Below are 14,119 nucleotides of genomic sequence, written 5' to 3'. Positions count from 1 at the left end.
TATTACCTAATTTCTTCCCACTAAACAGATCATGGCCTCTTGTCTCTATCCACATATATGCCACCCTTTTTTAATGTGAAAGGCCACTCTTCCACCTAAAACTAACAGGATATTGTTCATCAACTGTATCTCAATTAAAAACAAACCAACCCGGAGCATCTCCAAGTAGGGCAGAATCTTATACCTTCATGAACTCAGACCTCTCTGAGTGAGGGACTTTGGGGAGGGGAAGGAGAACACAGGCTGTGGGCTACCAGCGTTGTCATTGCGCCCAGGGTCAGCCTAGGAAAGCCTGGGGACAAATGCAATTCCAGAGCAGGCAATAATCAAGGGGACCCGCCTGTTTTGTAGGACAGCACGTAGGACGATGCCAAGAGCTATCAGTCCATAAGGACGTTTGATCCTAGCCACAAACTAACGTCCATCCATTCCGACACACACTGTACCTGTGTTCGGGCACTGCAGGGGATGCTGGGCCACAAAGATGGGAGGCCCGGTCCGGCCCCTCCCTCCCTCCCTCCCAGGGCCCAGGTGAGTGGGGGAGCCAGACAAGTAAATAAATGACCCGAATACAGCCTGATGAATATGCATGAGACAGGCACAGATTAAGACAGGCTCCTGGGCCCCACCCCCAGAAATTCTGATTCCCTAGGTCTGGGCAGGGCCCAAGATTCTGCAATTCTGGGGCGCCTGGCTGGCTCAGTCAGAGGAGCATGCAACTCTTGATCTCGGGATCGTGAGTTTGAGTCCCACGCTGGGTGTAGAGATTACTAAAAAATAAACTTAAAAAAAAAAAAAAGGAAAGAAAGAAAACGATTTGGCAATTCTAACAAAGTCCTAGGTCACGCTGAGGCACCTGGTGCAGCAAGGGCCATACTTGGAGTGGTTCACCACCAGGAGCAATTCTGCACCGCAGGGGACCTTCGCAAGTCTGGAGGGGGCTAGGCTGTCACAACTTGGGGTGGGAGGGGTGCCGTTGCTGGCGTCTAGTGAGCAGATGCTACTACAGTGCACAGGGCAGCCCCCGCCCCCCCCACCCCTGCAACAAAGAATTCTCCAGCCCACCATGTCAACAGAGCAGAAGTTGAGCAATTGCTCTAAAGACACTTGAACTCCATGCCTCCGTTTTTATCAGCAAAATGGAGATAATATCTATTACATCATGTTGTTCTGAGGTCTCAGTGAGTTATGCACACGAAGTGCTTAGAACAGGGTCCGGCACATCGTAGGCACTATTATTATTAGCTGTCATTGTGACGGAAGAGCAGTCAGGAGACAAAAACAGGCAGCGAAGACATCCCAGGATGGACCTAAGTCTTCCCTACAAGTACAAACCACACTGCAGCCTTCGTTAGGGGCAGCAATAATACTTATTAATGGCTCACTATGCACCATCATTGGGATGGGGAAACCAAGGCCCAGAGACATTAAGTAATTTGCCCAAAGCCATGAAGAGGCAATCTGTTGTTATTCATCCACTCAAACAGCTACTGGGCACCACAAACTACCAGACAGACCCCAGGAGAGGACACATGCTAACAAAGCAGGGCTCGCTCAGGAAACTGATCTCCACACCCCAGCAGACCAGCCACAGGGCAAAGCCCTGTTGCTCCAGTGACTTCAAAGTCCATCCCACCTAGCGCCGCCTGGGTGGCTCAGTTGGTTGAGCGTCTTCCTTCGGCTCAGTTCATGATCCCAGGGTCCCGCGGGATTGAGCACGTCAGGCAAGAGCCTGCTTCTCCCTCCCCCTCTGCCTGCCGCTCCCCTCGCTTGTGCTCACTCTGTCAAATTTTAAAAATCTTAAAAAAAAAAAAAAAAAAAAAAAAGTCCATCCCGCCTAGACAAGCCCTTTCTCTGGCCCCTTGCCCAGAGCCAGTCTCTGACAAAGAAGTGTCATGGTGGAGTGTGGGGGAGAACAGAGCCATGGCCAGAGACTGTGAGAGGCCTGGCTCCAATGGACATCCTGTCAGAGACTTCTCTGCTTCTGGCACCCCTTGGGCCTTGGTGCTCCCTGCCTGCCCTGCATGCACGAGGCCTCTCCTTCACCCAGGCTGCATGGCTATCAAAGCACTCCCTCTTGTCCTCCAGGCCACCCCAGGACATGGGCAAGAATCACTACCCCAATTCACAGACGAGCTGACTCAGGTTCCAAAGGGCCAAGTACCCCTAAAAGTCAGCGGACCTCAGATTCTACCCATGTCACCTGATACCAAGACCAGTCTTCCCTCAACCCACTACTTCCCCATGACTTACGGCTTGGGGTTTTTTTCTGATAAAGTAATACAAACTCAATGCAAATAATGCAAAAAAATATAGCAAAGTATAAAGGCAATAAATATTGCTCATCTCTCATCAGATAGAACATGTATAATCTTCTCCAGACATTTTTACGCACATAAACATATTTTTTCGGATAGGACCATACTGTGTGCTCTTTTGGAATCTGTTTTCTATTCAGACATCTTTCTAGGTTAATAACAAGCCGTGTCATCATTTTAAGGCCAAGGCTATCAGCCATTGCCTGGTCACAGTATTCATTTTACAGATCCCCTATTGATAGTCATTTGGATTCGTAATTTTCCAACATTTTTAAACAATGCTGCAATGAACATTATTGGACCTATATCCCTGCCCAGTTAATCCCTTTGGATAAATTTTTTCATGTGCAATTGCTGGGTCAAAAGTTACTGTCCCTTGACATCCCAGCAGCAGTGAGGCGGACCATCACTGAAGCAGGAAGCCCTAAGCCCTACCCTTCTGATGGCCCAACTTCAGGCCAAAATTGTGATAGCAGTAGCTGCAGCTCCAGCTCACGTCACCCAGGCGGCTTCCAAATCACCCCCACCTATCCTCTCCCACGCCTGAGATTCTGAGCACAAAACAATTTTTTTGCTTTGTTTTCTAGTTTTTAAAGAGAAAGTATTTGCTGCTTTTTGGAGGGGGAGAAAGGCAGATTCTGGGTGCGGGCCTTACACAAGGTGGGGAACACAGCTGGCTCCAGAATCAAATGCTTTTTCAAACCACCCCCACCTAAGCAGTGAGGGAAAAAGCTTGAGCGTTGACAATTAACGGCTTTTCCCTCCCAGGGGAAGGGCAGGCTGAAAAAGTCAGCTTCTGACAACTTGGAGCCAGAAAAGCTGTCCATGGGTAACTAGCCCTGGTCGTGTCCTTCCTCCTCCTCTTTGACCATTTCCTGGCCCTAGAACAGCCCGCCTTCCGGTCAAGCAAGGGAGACCATGAAAACACCACATATCACGGTAAAAAAATAGGTAACTGGCATGGAAATATTGTAATCTTGATTACAATGCTTTAGAAATCCTCTGTGCCACATCTCATTTTAACAAACACTTGAAAAAAGCTAGCTCTAGGGGCGCCTGGGTGGCTCAGTCGGTTAAGCATCTGCCTTGGGCTCAGGTCATGATCCCAGGGTCCTGGGATAGAGCCCCGCATCAGGCTCCCTGCTCCACGGGGAGCTTTTCCCTCTGCTTGTGCTGCTTCCCTTCTTGTGCTCTATCAAATAAGTAAAATCTTTTTTAAAAAAATCTTTAAAAAAAAAAAGCTAGCTCTATAGAACATATATTGTAAAAGTATATCAGCACATTTACCTTATCTGGCAGAGTTGTTACACTCTGGATGACACATTTCTCTCTCTCCTCTATCCATGGCTCACCCCAACCCCAGGATGCTGGGCCCCCCTTGCTAGCACTCAGTCAGGCCAGGCCCTACTCCCAGCTTAGCATTGACTATTCCCTCTGGCTGGAATGCTTGTCCCCCACATGGCCCTGAGGTGCACTCTCTCCAAACACGGGTTCAGGGAAGCCTTTCAAACCCACTACAAGTAACACTGTATCCTCCTGGCTCCCAAATACGCACACTGCTAGCCCCTCCATGCCTTTTCTCCTTAGGGCATATCACCATGTAACCTACTGTGTATTTTAATCAATTATAATTTTCTGCCCATTCTCTCCACTGCTCTCTACTCTTCGCGGTTCTCAGCACACAGCAGGTGCTCAAAAAATACTCAATGATTAAAGCTGACTAATCCACAGGTGTGTGAGAAAATACATTTATTTTCTTAATTTGAAATATCAGGCTTCTAGCCAAGGGCTTCTCTGGTTAAAAGCCCCCCCCCCCACCCCCGCTGCCAGTCTTAAAGGACTGGCCCTCTTAATATAAATCAGTGCAAAGGGAATACGACATTGTTTAAACAACGGCAGAGGCAAAGCAAGGTTGCAGGAAGGGGCAGATTTCCAACTGACAACGTGGAAGGTGGCTGGCATCCAGAGGTCTTTCAGTAGCCTCCGATTTAAAGAACTGAGACAAGGGATGGGATTGTAAGGTGAATCCAGGCCTGCGCCTCAGCCTATGGCTGCCCAGAGCCAACTGCACCACGTTCCGAGGGAAGCAGCAGCTAACACAGACCTAATCACCAATGTGCTTTAATCAGAGTCAAGGTCAGGAGGGGTGCTGGCCCCTCGAGACCGTAATTAAAAAGCAAAGGGAAAAGAAACGCAGAAGCAAACGACCCTCCCCTAGAGGCTCTGACATTACAGCCAGTCAATTCTCATTATTTGCAGATTCCATACTCACTAAAATTTACGTGTAGCTCCAGAATCAATAGTCCCGGAGCTTCTCCAGTCACTCACGGACTGGCACGGAGTGACCAAAATTTGAAGTGCCCAACCTGCGTGTTCCCAGTGAGGTGGGACAGAGAGACGCTCTGCCTTCTTGTTTCAGCTCTTCTGCTGTAAATTAGTGTCCTTTCACGGTCTAGCTAATGCCACACTTTTTGCACTTTTGCGCTTTGTGTTGGGGAGTCGGCTGTTTGACGCGGCGCCCAGGCCCAGGGCTGAAGTGCTGGCCAGCGTTGCTGAGCCCAGGAAAGCTGTGACGGGCGCCGAGCACGGCCAGGTTAGCGAGGCAAGCTCTGCTCAGGCCTGAGCCACAAGGCTGTTGCCTGCAAGTCCAGCACTAATGCATCAACCACGTCAATGAAATAAACTGGCTTTCAACAGAAACACACATAGAACAAGGCACTAGATTGCCCAGCAGCGGGAAACAGTGTGACCAGAGGCTCACAGGAACACGTAATGTAAGGCCCAGCAACGGTTCAGTATTCCCTAATTCAATGTTCACAGCGACTTCACAGAAAAACGGTCACCATGAATAACGAGAGAACCGACCCTATGTTAAAATGGCTGTTTTTTGGGCGTCTGGGTGGCTCAGTCGTTAAGCGTCTGCCTTCGGCTCGGGTCATGATCTCGGGGTCCAGGGATCGAGCCCCGCATCGGGCTCCCTGCTCTGCGGGAAACCTGCTTCTCCCTCTCCCACTCCCCCTGTTTGTGTCCCCTCTCTCTCTGTGTCTGTCAAATAAATAAATAAAATCTTTAAAAAAAAAAAAAGGCTATTTTCTGTCCCACATCTTCTGGCACACTCCCTCCGCCACACCTGCTCCTCTTTGCTCGCTCGCTCAGCGGCCTTCTGCTCAGGTGTCTTCCAGTGACCCCTCCCGCGGAGCCCGTCACCTCACTCTTCGGCTGCAGTGATGACAGTCAGCAATTACCCTCTACCTCTCGGTTCCTCACCCTCAGCTAAAGTTAGACTGCCTGAGGGCAAGGCCTTTGTCTTGTTCACCCGCGGATCTGCGGTGGCCGACACAGTGCCCCCCCACCAAGGTGGGCGCCGGGGGCTTGATGGAAGGAACACAGCCCACGGCACACACACCTCCTCCTCCCCTCGGGCCCGGGCAGCGCTGGCGCTGAGGGTGAAATCCCACTGCTCCTGAGTCTGGCAGGAAACGTCTACCAGACCTGGGGCCACAGGAGGCTATTCAGGCAAATGTGGCTGGTCCAAGTCGAGATGCGCTCTAAGCCTAAAATATGCACGAGAATTTGAAGGCTTAGTAAAAAAAAAAAAAAAATACGCATAAAACATCTCATTAACTACTTGTATGTTCATTTCCTGTTGAAATTATACGATGCTGGGCGTTCTGGGCCAAACAAAATAGATTAAAATTAATTTCAGCTGGTTTTTTTTACTTGTTAATGTGGCCCCGAGGGAAATTTTCATGACTTAGGTAGCCTGCTGTGAGTCCACCTTGGTTATAATACTACCAAGAAAAGGTCAGCCAGGAACACAAGCCTACTCTCTCTTCACTGCTGCCTAGCACTCTCCAGAGCAAGGCCGGAAACACCTGTCCTGCAGCTTTCTGCGACACACACCTAAGTGTATTCAAAAAGAAGATTGTGAAATCAGAGTTAAAAGCTTATCAGGTGAACCAATTTTAGACTCAGAAGGTAAGCACCCTGTGGAGCCTTCTTGGCCCCCAAAAGCCAAGTATAGGCATACAAATATTTGTCAAATAAAGCAATCCTTTGCAAAGAAAAAAAAAAAGCCTATTTCTGAATTGTCTACACAGAGTTTGGAATGGCAGAACATGGGAGCTAGAAGGGATGTGGGAAATGACCTGGCTCTGCCACATTACTGAACCATGAGACCCTGTACTCCCAACATCCTCAACTGGAGAAGAGGCAGACCCCACTTTCCAGGACTGTGCTCTCCAGAACTTTCTACAATGATGGAACTGTTCTCTGCTCTGTCCAATATGGTGGCTACTAGACTCTTGAAATGTGGCTACTGAATTTCTCATCTTATTTCAATTAATTTAAAGGTAAAGAGCCACACATGGCCAATGGCTGTCATATTGGATAGCACAGTTCTATCCAATCTATCACAGGCTGCCCTGACAGGAGATAAAGCTTATAAAAATCACTTTGTAAACTCTTAAGCCCTATAGAAATGGCAGGGGTTTTGTTGTTTAATATATTAGAAATGTGAGATTCTGAGAGATTTCAATTGCCCCAAGAGACTCGATTCATCAGAAGTCAAAAAAAATTTTAAATAAATATGCAGGTTTTACTTCACCTGGGGGAGAAGGGCGGCCAGTGTTCGTGGATATAAACAATCAGAATAGAGGGGTGGGCGATAACCCTTCACACACAACTCAGAAAGCATGCTTTTAATCCTTTTTTTTTTTTTTTTGCCACGCTCACATCTGGTGCCTCCAGGGCTTAGCCATGCTGTCAGAAATCAAGGCTGCCGGTGTCCTCCCAGTAGATTATTCTTATCTCCCACACCCTCATTCTTAGGGACCAGATGTTTCCTGCCCTTTTCGGTGACCTTCCCTACTACTTCTCCTGCTATAGAAACACGTCCTCCCAACAGCTCCCTGCAGCCCTTCGGTGCTCTGACAGAGTCATTCACAGGTTTCAGACCCATGCAGGGCTTGTTCAAATTTGTTGATGAATGGTAAAACCAACCACCACTAAAGGGATGGGGACTAATTGGTAGTTGCGAAGAATGCTCATCTGTTTACACTCACGTTGGAAGATGCTCATGAAATTCAAATCAAGTTCTCGTCTCCCCCAAGACTCCTCCCAGCAGGAAAGCCCTTCCAGTCTAAACAGCTTTTTGCTACCATTAAGATCATTATATTCTACACGCAAACAGACAATAAGGAAATGAGCAGGGAAGCGGAAGGGGGTGAATTTTTAGGACAGAAAGTCAAAAACGGTACAAGTCTAAGGAAATAAACAATGTTTCCAAGTACAACTATAAGGAGCCACCCTAAAATATTGGAGAGATTTTTGTCAACTCATTCGTTCTTCTCCATTATGGAGTGCAGCTAATTCTCCCCTCAATCCTTTCAAGCTTTTCCGCAGCCGCATGAACTTTAGTGCTCGCTCCACACAGCCCTTGGTTTTGGCCCCACCGAGCACCCATGATGAAAAACATGTGAAATAGGATCCACATGTGTTCCACCCACACGCTGGGCTCAGCCCTGTATTTCATTCTGTCAGAGAGCGGCTGTTGCTCAACTCCATGGAGGGGACGCCAGCAATCATCCTCCAGCTATTAAAACAAGATCAAGCAGCCTGGTGTCAGTCCTCACCAAACAGGGACCCAGCCTCCAGTACCTCAAGTTCAGTCTCCCGTCTGTTGATGTCATCCGTGGATTGATTTAACTTCTCCAGTTCTCCCTAGTGAAGAAAAGAGGGAAGAAACTTTTAAGGGATTCGTCTTTTGTTTCCAGTATGATGGAGCTCATTCTCAGCAAAAGTACTCCAGCACCATTTATAGGCAGAGGGATGAGTCACTATTAATTCTCAAGGAAAATAGCTGAGCCCTGGCTTGAAGAGCAAATGAATGTCAGTTATTTTTTCTTGATGGTGTCCCTTTCAAAAATGCCTTAAGGTCCCAGGGATTTTTTTCTTGGAAGGTCAAGTATTTATTGCAGGTATGTGCTTCAGGTAAACCCACCTGTTACAAATGGTTTAGGAGTCACATTAAAGCAGGACCTTCTGCCTTAGAGCAAGAACTTTGCAGAAAAGACAATAAAATAAACAAGGCCAGTGAAATGATTTAAATCAAGGGCAGAATTCTGGCATTAACTCATCAGTGGTTGAGTTCTTTTTCTAGAAAGGAAAATCTTTTCCCTTCAAACTGTCGATTATTAAACCTACCTAGCTGTTTTAACAAAACAAAACCTAGCTTTAATCCTGATCTTTTAAATAAACATTTATAAACTGACATTTTGTAAAAAGTACCCAGCGAAGTTAACTCATTTTACTCTGCAAACAAAGGGTCTGGTAAACCGGATTCCCGTACCAGGAAAACAAGATTTAGTAGTCTAAAGTAGTGATTTTAATTAATAGAATTCCTAATGCAAAGATTTTTCCACCTGATCTTTATCTCGCTAATCTGCCAAAACAATTCATTTAAATGGCAACAGCTGAGTTAAATGGGCTTTTAATTGATCTGCGCACTGAAAAACCAATTAGGGCTCCAGAAATTGCAGAGCACGATTAAAAGCAACACATATACATATATATATATATAATGATTAATGGAGAAGGTAGAAAAACGGGTCTTGGGAAGAGATTTGCTGTGCTTTTTGCCTAGAGGGTCACTCCTAGATCTTGGCTTAGAAATTGTTTTTTAATCATCTCCCTCAGAAATGGAGGCTCAGAAAGCCAGGCCAATCCCCTCGCCTTCTCCCCGCGTGAGCTTTGCGCATCAGTTGTCCCCGGTTTCTGTTCACACCCCGACCTCCTAACAAGGAAAAGCTGGGTTTTCGACCCTTTGAAGCCAAGCGGAGGTTTGAGCCAGGGGTGACAATAAGCCCTTTGCTAAACAATGAATCCGAGAGGAGGAAGATGGCTCAGGCCGGGCACCTCCGCCAGGTGAGGGCTCGCCACCCGGGCACCAGTGCCAGCCCACGCTGCAGGGGCGGACAACGCCCACGGTGCCCAGCGCCCACGCGGCCCGGGCGACCCCCTCCGCCCCCAGCCCGGAGGCCGCGCGATGCCCGCCGCGCCGCGAGCCTGGCGGGGGGACCCCGACACCCGCATGGCGCCCGCGCCCCCTTTTTCCCTTTGTTGCACATCCGCCCGAACCGCTGGGCACGCTGCGGCGACCCCCAGATCCTGCCGGGGGTCTGCGGGGGTCCCCCACGATGGTCAGGCCGCATCCACGCGGGCACCGCAGCCTCCCCGTGAACCGGGTGAAACTGGGAATCCGGACCCTCTCTTCTCGCCCCCGGACCTACGTGGCCACCACCGCCCGGGACCGCAGGCACTGGGGGCCGCGAGGCGGATGTAAGTGTGGATGCCCGCCTCGGCGGCGCCCCCCGCGCGCCCTACCTGGATCCGGGGGTCCACCTCTTCTTCCTCCTCCAGCCCCTGTTCCATCCCCTCTTCCTCCTCCTCCTCCAAGTCCCGGGCCGACGGCGGGAGCTCTGCGGGCTCCTCCGAGCGGCTCCGCTTCAGCGCCGCGTCCATACGGGCAGCCGCAACGCGAACCGCGCGGCGGACTTCGGAGCGTCCGGAGGGGTGGCAGCCGCCGCAGACTCGGCCAGAGCAGTCTCGCCCCAGCCCGGCACAGTCCGGAGGCGCCGCGGCCGACACCGGGGAGGCGCCGCTCGCCGATGCGGATCCCGCCGGCCCCGGCTGAGCGGAGGAAATGGGCGCGGCCGCCCCCTTTCTGCCGCGGCCGTCAGCGCAGCTGCGCCCGCTCCGCCCTCGCCCCGCCGGGCCGCCCTCGGCGCTGTGACTGTTCGCAGCCAGTCCCAGCCACCCGGGTCTCCGTCACAAAAACCCCGGCTCCCTGAACGCCTTCAGGGTGGTCAACTAAGACAGCCGGCCCCCCTTGTCAACTTAGCCGCCCGATGGATCACAAGCTCCCCACCGTTGGCCGCCTCCTTTCGGGGTAGCAGCGTTCCCCTCCCGCCTCAGCCAGAGCAAATTGTATGGAAGGAAAGTTTGGGGTATTTCCGCTGCCTGAAGTCACCTTGGGAAGCTTGTGCTCCGGGACCCTGGACCAGTTTCAAGATTCACTCAAATCCCTGTATACCTCCAAAGCACCTTTCTCCCCTTGGGTGAACCTTGGGAATTGGACCTACTAGAAGAGTTCCCCCAGAACGGGGCACTGAAACATATGCTCACAGGGACCCAGAAGTACAAAGAGGGCAGCTGGGTGCGGCTTCGCGCCTGGAGTCCTTGGCCAGAGGCTGGGGGGCCCCTGTTGGGCAGAGCCCCGTACCCAAACACCCAGGCTCTCACAGGTGTGCGAGGGTCCTACCTGAATAGCCAAGAAGTGTGGAAACTCCCCGGGTGATCGGGGATGTGGGTGGGTAGGGACAGCCTTCTCCAGGTGGCGGCAGATGTAACCCCTGTTGGTGGGCACACTCTGTCCAAGGATTTATGAACTGGCCAGATTTCCTGCCCACCTTGCCTGACAAACTCAACATCCGGAGGCCAAAGAAGGAAGGGGTAGGTCTGTGCTTTTATGAAACGTCAGGGCCACTGTGATGCCAAGGGAGCACAAATTCAGACGACCTTCGCCAAGCAGGCCAGGACATCGCCACTGGCCACTGCTAATGTTTCCACTACAAAAATGCAGAATGTGTACACTCTCCACACAGAGGTTGGTGGCCCATCAGCTCTGTGAGGTTGGAGGACAAACTTGCTTGAGAAAAAAGCTTTCTGAGAGCCTATCTTGAAAGGCACCTTTGGGAAACCTGCTTATGATGGCTTCATCAGAAGCTACGTTGTGTGTGGGGCGGTGGGGGGGGGTGCTCCTTGGGCAAGGTACTGTGGTCCACCGTGAAAGGAGATTCGTTCTGTCTCCTGGAGGTAACACAGGCGTACACAGTGGGTTGGTTCGGGAAGAGTCACACCTGGTCACTGTTCTTACCATCAAGGGAGAGCCCGCAATTCTTTGAGAGAGGTCCTAAAAACCCTCGATAAAAACCTAGTTGCTTTTGCTTTTCCACCAGTGTTTCCCCGGTGGCTTGTAACGGAGCCCGTAACTGAGCAGGTTTATCCTAGCTGTGAATAAACTGAGAGACAGAGGTTGAAAACAAGAAGAGTGAGGTCAGCCCTGACTCTTACGTGCTTCCCAGTCGGTGGAACCCCACCCTCACCATTCTAAACAACAACCTCCTAAATACACTTCCATTTCAGCTTAGATCTAAGAGTAATAGAATGGTTCAGAATGCCACCACAGACATCGGGAAACTGCTCTAGAACATCAGTTCAGGCTTTTTTTGTTGTATTTTTAGGAGACCTGGGCCAGCTACAGCATTAATCCCAATAGTGTTCTGAAGTTAAAATAAGGAACATAAATCATAGTACTACTCTATTTTTTTTTAAGATTTTATTTATTTATTTGACAGAGAGAGACACAGCGAGAGAGGGAACACAAGCAGGGGGAGTGGGGCTCCCGATGCGGGGCTCGATCCCAGGACGCTGGCATCATGACCCCAGCCAAAGGCAGACGCTTAACGACTGAGCCACCCAGGCGCCCCTCTCTGTATTTTTTTTTTATTGGTACATAAATGCATAGGAAATGAAGCAGGGAACGAACTGAGGGTGACAAGGCAGAGGTGCTTGTGTGGTTACAGGGAAGGTCTCTTCGAGAAGTGCGCTTTGAACCAACACCTGAGAGAAACGAGAAAGTGAACCCCACGTGCCTTCCTGGGGAGAGCGCTCCCGCCACAGAAGCTGCATGTGCGGGGGTCCCCGGGTGAACCCGTGCCTCAGGTGCTGGAGAGCCAGGGACACAAACCTGAGACCTGCAGATGGGGAGACCAAGGAGGGCCATGACGGGGTAAGCAGCTCAGATTTTAGTGAGTGATATGTAATCACTCTGGCGGTATGGGAACTGGACTGGGGTCACTGGGGAGCTGGGGGCAGAGGGGACACAAGGAGATGAGTTAGGCCAATGGTCTAGGGGTGGGAGAGGAGAGACACCTCTGCTGGTTGCTTCCCTTTCCCAGCTGAATGGCGGGCACAATCGGCAGCTGAGAGTTAGGGGGGCAGGGGAGGCTTACGGCAACACTGGACGCACTGGAGGAGAGACATCGAAAGAGCTGGGAAGTCAGTTGACCAGGGGAATATATTATAATTTCCAGGCTGCACTGAGGACCCACCTGCGGTTTGGGATGCTCAGTGTGGCCAGTCAGCAGGGATGAGTGGTTTTTCCCACCCAAGCTCAGCTTCCGGTGGAGAGTAGTGAGAATGTCAGCTTTAACCAGCGTTGGGATTCTTCCACCAAAGTCTTACAACGGTGGGGGAGAAGCGTAAGGGGGTTGAGGGCAACTGCAGGTATATATAACAACTTTAATGATGGCCCATGCAACTGAAACTGGAGAGAGTGGGGGAGAGATCATTAAAATATCAGGGAGTGATGATGAAGCGCTGAATCAAGAGAGAGAAAAAGGGTATGAATTGAAGACTGTGTGGAAGTTGGTGGCCAATACTATCTGGAGAGAGACTTAAAGATGATTCCAGAGTTTCTAGTTTGAGTGATTGGATGACACCATTAAAACCTATAGAGGTTTTGGTTGGGAAGATAACAAATTTGTTTTTTAGATTTGAAGGGGAAAACCCTGAAAGTTCAACTGTGTTGTGTTTGGAAATTGGGATCCAGGTTATCCAAAGGTTGAACAAAACTCACCGGAAGGTCATTCTTGTTGCCTCAATATACCTCCCTGACTTAGCAAGTGTGTTATAGCTCCTCTGATCTTTGAGGATAACGAAGGTTGTATTTCTCCTCCTCTGCCCCACACCTTAAGCCTAAGGGAATCAGGTATTTACATGAGAGGGTTTTTTTTTAATGTTTTTAAAGTGAAATTTGCAAGCTGAAGTGGCCAGGAGCATTAATTCTATGTGTTTGAGTATTTACCTCATGCATACACTATTCCAGCTACCAATTTGAGGGCCCCAAACATATAGACAACAAAGTCATAGTGTCTTCTGATTTGGGGAGACACAGCCCCCACAAAAATTGTGCCCCCAAATTGTGCAACCATATGAGTTCCTCATTGTGAAGTTAAGGCTCTTTCTGTCAAACTTCAGTGCCATCAAAAGAAGATTCCCTGCAACACCAATTTTTTTTTTAAAGATTATTTATTTGAGAGAGAAAGTGTGTGTGTGCGAGCAGGGGGAGGAGCAGATGGAGAGGGAGAGAGGGAATCTCTAGCAGACTCCCCACTGAGCGCAGAGCCCGATGCATGCATGGGGCCCAACCTGAGCCGAAATCAAGAGTCCCCTACCAATTGTTTAAGCCCTATAAAATAGAAACTGCCTGTTAACCCTTATAAAATAGAAAACTGCTCTTCTGAACTAAGAAGACATGAATCTGCATTCCCATCACATTCTGGGAGCAGTGACTGAAGAAACTGACAATCAGCATCTTCTCTCTGCCCACCTGTAATCTTTGCATGCTGTCTTAGGCCAGAGATTGCAAACTGGGAGCTACTGTTTGGATCAGACCCTAGGGTATGTGTGGTCTGGCTGGCACAGTGCTTTATAAATTTGAGCCCGCAGTTAAAACTCCAGAAATGCTGGGGCACCTGGGTGGCTCAGTCGTTAAGCGTCTGCCTTCGGCTCAGGTCATGATCCCAGGGTCCTGGGATTGAGCCCCGCATCGGGCTCCCTGCTCCGTGGGAAGCCTGCTTCTCCCTCTCCCACTCCCCCTGCTTGTGTTCCTGCTCTCGCTGTCTCTCTCTCTGCCAAATAAATAAATAAAATATTTTTAAAAATAAAAAATAAAATAA

General features: G+C 49.8%; 1 protein-coding gene across 3 annotated transcripts in view; it reads right to left on the bottom strand.

The window, feature by feature from the left end:
• Positions 1–10,041, bottom strand: part of SH3BP5 (SH3 domain binding protein 5) — a 74,650-nt gene extending 64,609 nt beyond the window's left edge. For 2 of the 3 annotated variants that reach the window (XR_004677349.1, XM_034994527.1), the window contains exons 1-2: positions 9,702–10,041; positions 7,977–8,039 (exon numbers count right to left, since the gene is read on the bottom strand). Coding sequence is in view for 2 of the 3 variants with exons in the window: in XM_034994527.1 (XP_034850418.1) it covers positions 7,977–8,039; positions 9,702–9,839 (201 nt within the window). In the remaining variant the exon portion in view is untranslated. The remainder of the gene's footprint in view (positions 1–7,976; positions 8,040–9,701) is intronic. The other variant, XM_034994517.1, reaches the window with a different exon arrangement.
• Positions 10,042–14,119: the final 4,078 nt, after the last annotated feature.

This window comes from Mirounga leonina, unplaced genomic scaffold, assembly GCF_011800145.1.
Source record: "Mirounga leonina isolate KUSES-001 unplaced genomic scaffold, KU_Mleo_1.0 Mir_115, whole genome shotgun sequence".
In the NCBI taxonomy this organism is placed as follows: Eukaryota; Metazoa; Chordata; class Mammalia; order Carnivora; family Phocidae; genus Mirounga; species Mirounga leonina.
This window is presented reverse-complemented; position numbering and strand designations above follow the sequence as displayed.